This window comes from Polyodon spathula, chromosome 23 (genome assembly GCF_017654505.1).
Source record: "Polyodon spathula isolate WHYD16114869_AA chromosome 23, ASM1765450v1, whole genome shotgun sequence".
Classification (NCBI taxonomy): Eukaryota; Metazoa; Chordata; class Actinopteri; order Acipenseriformes; family Polyodontidae; genus Polyodon; species Polyodon spathula.
The window spans coordinates 12,158,849-12,168,786 of NC_054556.1; the positions used below are offsets into that span (position 1 = coordinate 12,158,849).

General features: G+C 37.0%; 1 protein-coding gene across 1 annotated transcript; it reads right to left on the bottom strand.

Annotated features, from left to right (window-relative positions):
• Nucleotides 1-5,789: 5,789 nt before the first annotated feature.
• On the bottom strand, nucleotides 5,790-8,648 carry LOC121297822 (ankyrin repeat, PH and SEC7 domain containing protein secG-like). The gene is made up of 3 exons (XM_041224335.1): nucleotides 8,406-8,648; nucleotides 7,012-7,140; nucleotides 5,790-6,151 (listed from the first exon to the last, which is right to left on the bottom strand). The coding sequence occupies exons 1-3, from the start codon at nucleotides 8,517-8,519 to the stop codon at nucleotides 6,125-6,127; spliced, it is 270 nt and encodes an 89-aa protein (XP_041080269.1). The 5' UTR covers nucleotides 8,520-8,648; the 3' UTR covers nucleotides 5,790-6,124.
• Nucleotides 8,649-9,938: the final 1,290 nt, after the last annotated feature.

Consider the following 9,938-nt stretch of genomic DNA (forward strand, 5'->3'; position numbering starts at 1 on the left):
CTTTGCTAAACTGCACATACCTTTACATGCAAGATGCTTTGGAAATGCACAACAAGTAAGATTTACTTTATTGGAATTATTTCAATAGCTACTAGTGGATATGAAAGAGGCCCTCAGAATGGACTTACGCATCTGAGAAGAGTTACCTCATCTTGTGCAGCCTCAGCGAATTCAGCCCCGCTCTTGGAAACCTTCACAGCTACACAGCCCTTCTCCCTGAAAATGCAGGGGCACACATTCAGAGTTAACAATTGAATCCACATTGCCAGAGTAACAGAGCGGAGGCTTGGTGTGAAGAGGCGCCCCAGTGAGCATCTTAATCACCGTGCAAAGGGGCTGGTCTGCATTTGTGGTTCTAGAGCTTTGAAGTTCATCACATGACAGGGGTCAGTATTAGTAATGGCAGTACATTACTCTGCCTGCAACATTCTTCCCCCATTAAACTCTATGAGACCTTATTCACTGCACCTGCATGTAACAGGGTAGAGGCTGGGTGCACCACTGACCATGCACACTGCAGGCAAATGTCTTAACCTCTATGCAAAAGAGTCCAATTTATTTATCAGTGTAAAAACACAGTTAACTTAAGAAGGACTTTTTAATGAGGGACCAATTGTTTTATGGACCAGCTTAACCAAGTCTCCTGACCGCTCGACCAGCTGAAAACCAGCAGCTATGACCAGACATGTACTAATGGATTCAATAAACAATTACATACATAAAAACAGAGCCAGCAGTACAAACATGTATAAAGAATTTCTGAGGCACAGTGAGAGAATGGTAAAGCAATGTAAAGACAATGGAGATTAATCATACTGGCGCATAGTTCATGCACAGGAAAAGCAGTCAGCTGCTCTTATTTTGAATATCTAACGTTGTAAACCTTTCTTGCCAACTTCTTTTATTTCAGACTAAATGAAGATTAAAAGTCTTCATCTTGCTCGGTACACATTTCAATTATAATACAAAAATATAAAAGTTTATCACTGTAAATGTGCAGCTTTTTCATGCTTTTCCCACGGTTATACTTGGCATTTACCATAGACTACTATGGTTTGCAATTTTATTTTTATGTGCTGTTTTAAAAGAAAATATAATATAACAAACATGCAATTTAATTTTAAAACATATGTAGTACTACACTAGGTTAAATAAAGTTCTCAGTTTGATTGCCTTATTTTTAGGGGGTCTGTTACTGTTCCACTTTCTAAGCCATGTCCTCTCAGCTGTGTCTTCAGGGTCAAAGCATGTTACTGTCAGCAAAGCATGTCGGTCAATAGGGGAAGCAGCTGGCTGAAATTATCAAGTGCAAGACCACCTGAAAGCCAGATTTGCAAACAGAAACTGACTCCTGGATGTCAACTCGGTTGCTAAGGAAAGAGGATAGCCCAGTGACTAGTGGTTGCTACGGCGATGTGAGACTGACCGTAGCAGTATTCCGTTGGGTCCTCCTGTCCTTTGTCTTCCTCTCTCTCCAGGGCCAGCAGCCTCTCTATGGAGTCCCAGCTGGGCTGCACATTCAGGAAGTCCTCCAAACAACAACTACACACACCTCCCCTAAAATAAAAAATAAAAAAAAAAAAATATAATATATATTATATATAATATTAATATATATATATATATATACATATATATATAATATATATAAGTACAGAAAAGTATACATAATAAAATATTCTTTCTGTAGAAAATACTGAGACACAGACATCCCAATATAAAATACTGATGCACTGGATAGTTATGGGTCTCCATTAGTAAAATACTGATGCTTGGCGAGTCATGTCAATGCGGTTCAAATCCCACTCTCGCCAAATTCCTGGTCTCACAGGGATCCCTGCATTGGCCTTTACCCTACCCCCAATCCCAGTTTGACTCATCATGCTCCAGCAACCCCTTCTGGTCAACACCAGCCCAGAGTCCAGATGAGACTTCCCAGGCTGGACCCTTGTTTCCAGGGTTCAGTGGCTTGGTAACACCAGCTATATCACTTGATGATCTTCAGTCCTCCTGATCGGTACTAGGGTTACAGCGCTGAGGAAACACATTTGGCGTTCAAAAATGAGGAGAAAAAATGTACTGATAACATTTTTGTATATATTGTAGCAGTCCTAGGGAATACACCTTTTTTATAATACCTTGGCAGGTGCTGTTGTATTCATGACTGTAAAAACCCTGATGCTTTACCAGTAGCAAGCAGTAGGGCTGTTATTTTATTTTATTTTTTTCAAAGTCTACTGTGAATTGAGTTTAATATTTATGAAACTAATTTAGATTTATTGGCTTTCTAACACAAACCACCAGACTTAAATATATATATATATATATATATATATATATATATATATTATATATATATATATATATATATATATATATATATATATATATATATATCACTCAGCATGAAGCAGAGATCAGTTTCCTATGGGCAAGCTAGGCTGTGCTACTGATAGAAATAGAGAAGAGTCTCCAGTCCCACACAAGCACACAGGTGTTTGAGGAAGGCAGTGGATTCTGATAGGACTGAAGAGCTACAGATAGGCAGGAACTCACAGATTAATATGAAAGGGTACCTGCTTCCCAAACAATGCAACACTGTAAAAATCATTTTTCTCCTGCACTCCTCGCTAGGGTTTTGGAAGCTTGTAACAATCTCACATACTCTTCATTTCCATTCAATTGTACAGCATTATCCATAGCATTGTCCTAAAAAACACTGCCGTCTCACATTGCATGTAACACAAGAGTAGCACCTTGGACTGCAGCCATATTTCACTGCTCTGACTTTACACACTGCCGATTTATAAAACATTTCCTGCTCCAAAAAAAAAGTTAATCAAATATTTATTTAAAATGTGCTAATCTATTTGTTACTTGACTTCATTAAGCATAGAAAAATGGTGAGAAAGAAACCGAATTTTAATAAACCTCTGAAAAACCTTTTAAGTAGTCTACATGATTTTAAAACTATAGATTTGAGACCCATACAGTGGAAACAGTTGTGGAATTATTTTGTTAGCTTCAATCACTTTAAAGATAAAAAAATCTGTGTGCAATGGCAAATTAAAATATCTAATGTGTTTGCCTTGACTTGTTACAGCTATCCACGTGTTCTGATCGTTGTGCTGTGGTTACCGGGAATCTGGTGCCATTTGTCTCTCATGCTGCATGCAAAATGATGTTGCAGTGTGATAGAAAGGCTTTTCATGTTTTCTTCTAAAGTAAAACACCAAGGTCAAACAAAGTATTCTTCTTTTATTAGTCATCACAGAATACAGAACAGATAACACAGGTAATAAAAAGCCACTATTCTTAAATAAATCTGGTACTACAGTCGTTTAAAGAAAGTTCTTATTTTCCATGCCTTTCTCTCTGGACGCTGTTACAGTTGCACTACCTGGGTCATTTTAATCAGTGTCTTCTGATTAAAAGCACGTTACAGGTTGAATGCATTTCAATACGGGAAGAAGCTGCTTGGTTCACTACAGGAAAAAAAGACTGAAATTACCAGGGATGTGCAACCCTATTTGAAAGCAAGGGGATTTCTTTAACATGGTGTATTAACAGATATCAAAACTGCATTCGAGACGTGCGTAACAAATGGAAGTGAACAACAGGTTTGCAGATTTATTTTGTTAGCAACCTCTTTATTTTAACCGTCAATCAATGCATATTCCTGAACATGGTTTTGAATGTGAAGAGCCTGTGTGCATCACAGTCACAGCAGGTAAAGCACATATATAGCCACTGAGTTAGAAAGAAGCTTATTTTATGTGAGCCCCATGTTTCATTCATCCATCAAATCTTGAGAGATTAAGCACAGCTCTGTCACCCCAGTTCTTTAGTGAGTGATCCACAGACCACGTGGGACCTTCATTTTAAATCTGATCCAGCACACATTTATACACCAATCTGCCTTATGGAGAAACGTTATATGGGTTTCCTCGGAGAGGATATTACCTTTTGGTCCAGAAGTGAGACTTTCTCCTGCCTCCAGTATCAGAAGCTCAGATTGGCTTATTAAATTGTCTTTATGATGTTCTTGGCAAGCCCTTTTTGCAGCAGTAACGTAACATTGAATGCAGTGCAATTAACAAATTGTTGTTTATGAAAGAACCATTCTTCATGAAAACATTTATGGAAACCATTTTTCTTCTAAATTAATAGGTTCAAGTGAGGAATTGTTTTCAGGTTGTCCTATGCTTTGCCTGTTCATTTTACAGAACTAGAGCCAAACAACTAAGTAATACAATCCAAGCTCTCTTAAGCACCCTGAAGGTGGCTGAACATGACTTTTTCTCTTTTCAAATAATAGCAGTTAATTAAGGACTGGAGGAAGCGCTTTGAAAATATGGAGATATTTCAATAGTTCTATATTGAATTACCATTTTTTGAAATCTAGGAAAAATTGTTTGAAGTTTCCTGCAGGCTGTAACAGTATAGGAGTGAACAGGTGTGGGTTCTGATTAGGCACCATAAATACGGATCGGAGTGGATAGATACTTTGACACATGAACCTTCAATTCTTTGCCCAATGTTTAAGTTCAGGTGTCAAGCCATACATTTAAGCTTTTCCCCTACAAGGCTTGTGAAACTTGAGATACATGTTCGTCTGCCTTCAGTTATAGAGGTAAGGTTTAAACTAATTTATGCAGTTTTTTGTATTAAAACAAGATGTTTTTCTTATCAAGATCATATTTTTTACAGAGTTCCTTATAAAAGTTTGCAAGGCAGAAGTTATTCCATACCAAAAATGTACAACAATTCTAAACAAAAAAAACAAAACACCTTCATGTTTAATTGTAGTCCCTGTGAACATGTTAGTATGATTTGGAATACAGTTTTACATTGTGTGTGTGTCTCTTATTACGAGACACACCATTTCATACAGTTCGAGCAGCCAAAATCGCTTGAAATTGCTTCCCCATTTCTAAACTGTATGAGACCATACATAAATTGTAGTTATTCCATAGCCAAACTGAGACAGCACTGCATTCAAGGTGAGATTTATGTAGAAAAGAAATTGGTTAAACTTTCAGATTCAGGGCACACATTATATAGCAATTAGAGAACTACAGTTGCTGAAACTGTTATGGAATTATTGCAGTACTGCATTTCTCGGGAGACTGCTTGGTAATTACATGCACTCCCATTTTTATTAATAGTATAGTGATTCAAATTACACATATCTCACTCATATCTTCTAATTCCTCTTAGTGACCATAAAATCATATTGTGGTATCATTTTGCAACAAAGTATAGGGTGCTTTAGCTGATAAACAGCTCTGCAAGACAATTAGATGATAAAACAAGGAGATGAGACTTTTTATTCATCTATATTCAAGTATAGATCTTACACCTACAAAACAAATATGTGTGTGTATATATATATATATATATATATATATATATATATATATATATATATATATATAACACACACACACACACACATACACCAATGACTGACAAATATATAGCAAGCGAGTCTTCCGTTAATCTTTTTTTAGCGTTTTTTCCCTCAATTTATTTTGGAGATAGCTGCTTGTTCTGCAGAGCACAGGGATACATTTTTAATTGCTTTTATGACCAAAAAGCAGAAAAAAAAAATCCTGTTTTTAAAAACCCAGGCACCCACCTGTGGTAAAAGTACCCAGACCCATGCCAGATATCTTTTACCTACTTTGAACCCTTTAAAACTAATGTACTTACAGTTTCCAATACTAAAGATGCTGAGAACGAATATACACATCTCGAAGGGTAAGAAGTAAGAAGTGTGTCTTTTTTAATGCCATTCATTATTGAAGTAGGCTTCCAGATTGAAATGGCTACCTTGATTGCATGCTGTGGAACTGAAAGAGTTAACCATTATTTTATTATCTTAGTCCTTTAACAGTCCCCGCTGGGTGTCCTCTGTGCCATTGCTGATGCTGCTGAGCAGTCCCGCAGCTGGAGGTCCTTGAACATCAGATACTCTTTCAGACATAGCGGGATGTGAAACATGCGTGGGGCTGTGATCCTACGCGGTCCCACAGCCTCTCGGATCCTCAGCCTGCAGGCGTCAGCAATCGTGGCTCTTTGTGGTAGCTCTCGATCCAGGAGATCAAAGCCGTCTTGGAGGCTAGCTGTTTGGGAGCCTCCCCGTGTTCTGCAAAATGAAGGGACGCTCTGGTTATCTCTCATCTATCCCTAAAGGGCCAGTTCCATTTTAGTATCATTTATTTGAGGAATGACCTGCCCAGTTATTTGGTCATTTTCCGTTGGTGGCAAAAAGGCTGGTTAATCGGGAGATGATCATGTGACGTGCTACATTTCCGAAAAATTTTACTTTGGTCTCCCTTGAATTACCAGACAAACACACATCTAGAGAGACTAGAAATTGCCTCAGCAAAGACCACATGATTGAACTATGAACCAGCCTTTAAACCGACAGGAAATGAGTGTCCAGGCAGTATTTCTTCCCCTTGTTGCAGTAGATCCTTGATGTGTTTACCTGGTTGCTAGTTTTGTGCGATGCACTGCCATTACTATGTTTGCTGGCACTAGGCACAAGAATCTGGTTTACTTGTACTCTGATTCACCTCTTTAAGTTGTTTATTCCACTTAAAATATTTTAAATTCATATTCAAGCATGGTGATATTCATTCAAAATACTGATGCCAAATGCCATTAGTAACCTATAGCAATTAAACCATGTTCATATTAACAATGTAATAATGACTATCAGAAAACAAGAAATTGACTACTGTGGATTTAGTGACTGTTATTTCTTTGACAAACTCACATTAATCTCAGCAGGGGCACGGCAGAAAACAAGTAAATGAAATGGGATTGCAAATATAGAGCTTCTTACTCAGTTTCAGCCTTTGAATGTCTTTGCCTTACACTTATCATATAACGTGGGCATATATCAAAAAAATTGAAAAGGCAGAGTAATTCTGTCCACTTTACTATGCTTTTAGTGTGAGTTGTACATGAATGTAAAGATGCATAGGGATTGTTCTGCACCTTGTTCTTGTAGGTGATTCTGGCCCCAGCCTGCACCAGCAGTTGGATGCACTCGGACTGTCCACTGCATGCTGCCAGGTACATGGGGGTCACCCCCCATGTATCGGGGAGGTCAGTGTCTGCTCCATGCTGAGGGAGGGAGAGATCACAGCGGAGTGATGATAAACTAACCATGAGGACCAATAGTGATCACGTCAGTTCACATCTGTACACAGTGCTGTATTTAAATAATCTCTTGAAGTACACAGAGCTGAAAAACTGACTCCAGTAAACCTTCACCTAATATGTATTACCATCATTTCACAGATTTGAGAAAGACGCACACATTATGATAAACGTGTTTATTTCATTTACAAACAATACAACTGGTGAATGTCTCTTGCAGTCTGTTTCATGCTGCACTTCTCTTTAAAAGAACAGTATCTGGTATAGGGGAGGTTCTGGGAGTTTGAGGTCCTTTTAGGAAAACAATCCAGAACGTTACATTTTTTAGACAAACCTGAGGGTAATTTATATATTATATAACACCAAAGCTCAAAAAACCATAAGGGGGAATACCAACACATTAAAAAAAATGGCTTATCCTGCTTGCCTCCCTCAAAAACACACACACATATATATATATAAATATTATATATATATATATATATATATATAGATATATATATATACACACACACACACACACACACACACACACACACACTATGTATGTATGTATGGATGGATGGATGGATGGATGGATATGTACATATACAAAAAGAAACTTTGTTTTTAAGGGAGGCAAGCAGGACAAGCTATTTTTTAAATGTGTTGGTATTCCCCCTTATGGTTTTTTGAGCTTTGGTGTTATACAATTAATGAGTTGTGTATTTGAAGAATGGGAAAGGATTCATGCTTAATGTATAGGTTGGAACTGACCAACATCACATAGAGAACAAACTGAAACCAACCCAGTCATTTATTAGAACGTTACACTGCTATCTTTTTCTGATGTTCTTCAGTTGCCAGCTGTGGCTACTGTAGATCAGGCAGTGTATTAATAAAAGTATGAACCATCTAGTGATTGGTCAACAAGAACTGAAGAGCAGCTCTCAAATTTAAATTAAAAAAAATTATACAAAAAATTCCTTAAGTAACTGCAATAAGAGCCACTCAGAATGCTTGTCAACATCATACCCACGTTAGAGGATATGGAAATGTAATCTGAAGTAACTTACACTTTACAAAGGTGAATTAAATATGCCGTAAACCCCCACACTGTAATTACATCTGCTTCATATTTTCATTTTAATTAACAAACACATGAGCATTTTAACACAGCTTAAATGGGGAACAGTTGACATTCCTGTACGTTATTCCATTTGGCTGCATTTAGAAAGTTTTGCATTCACCTGTATGAGCAGCAGCACACACTCTGGAAACAGACCGATGGCTGCGTGGAGAGGGGTTCCCCCGTGTTTACACTGGCTGTTCATGTCCGCGCCGTAGTGCAGTAGCAGCTCCATACACAACTTCTGACCCTTATATGCAGCCCAGTACAGGGGAGTCTTCCCATAGTAATCCTTCTGGTCGATCTGTTCTTTACCTGACACAACTTTGAGAAATCAGTATTTGGGTAGTCACAAAAAGGTAGGGGTATTAGGGATGTTTAAGCATCTACCTGGATTATGTTTGTCTTTCCATGCAAAGTTTCTTGCAGAACATTGGAACATTGGCTACACAGGAAGTACTTCTGTTGTGTGGTGGCAGCATACATGGATTTCGCCAGGGTCAAAGTAAAAGTAAGTTCAAATATATATATATATATATATATATATATATATATATATATATATATATATATATATATATATATATATATATATAACAAATAAATGCACTTACCCATCACACGTGATCTCACCAGTTTTCTGATACAAAGCCTGTCTCTTCAATGTTACAATTGATCTGAATATCTGTCAAAGCCCACATTTTTTTTATCTCTAAAAATTATCTGTAATCTCTAATAATTATAATCTTATATTGTGAAGTCATACACTTTCACGTGACAAAAATGCAACCAAAACAAAGCGAAGAGACAAGCTAGAGTAATGTAACAGTTAATCATTAAACAGTTTTAGATACTGCGATGTATATTTTTATTTTATCTGTGATCTTTGGTGTTTTTGTGCATTTTCATTTGCAAGTGAACTGTGACATTAGGGCCTTATCGAGCACTGTATTCTACAATTTTGAATACTGACTTTGGATACTGTTTTAATTCTAGAAACTTTTTTTTTTTTTTTTTTTTTTTGCTCAATTGCATTATCTTTTACGTTATATGCAGTTCTGTTCATGGGTAATATTTTAATTTCAATTTGCTGTTGGGTTGTTAATGGAGAATTTTACATACCGCTACAATGTGTGCTAGATTTAAAAGTATGTACTGTATTACAGTCCATGTGTCCACAGTCATCTCTTTTGGCAAGCGATATTTTCAGAATCATATCGTTCTGAATTAAAATACTACTTCTGTTGAAAATATAGTACTGTACCAAAAAAACCAATACAGTACTTCTAAATGGAAACCTACTTATTTTAAAACACTGTCCTTTCAGTATGTTTGATATTGTCCGTTTTTCAGGGAACACAAAAAAGTTTGGAACGGGCCGAAATGAAATAATCAGTTTAACCGTTTAACCGTCACTGAATTTTATAGGGTCAGATCTGTGAGTACTGCCTGTAGGGTTACTTTTGGTAAAGTAGTCCAAGACTAGTGCTAATTGGGCTCTGTGAAGAGAGACATTAAAAAATAAGTAACATGGAATGTATTTGATTTCCTATACTGTTTATTTAAGTTCTGTTACTGTGCTACCATGTTTGCAATCATTCTGAGTGTGTCTGGGTTCTGTTCACCAGTTATTGAGTTATTATGACTTTTCTTT

Coding starts and splice junctions, on each gene's coding strand:
- LOC121297822 (XM_041224335.1), bottom strand. CDS start 8,519: ATGGAGCTGCTACTGCACTACGGCGCGGACATGAACAGCCAGTGTAAA. Junction 7,141..8,405: donor GTGTGCTGCTGCTCATACAG/GTGAATGCAAAA, acceptor TCCCTCCCTCAG/CATGGAGCAGACACTGACCT. Junction 6,152..7,011: donor GAATCACCTACAAGAACAAG/GTGCAGAACAAT, acceptor TTCATTTTGCAG/AACACGGGGAGGCTCCCAAA.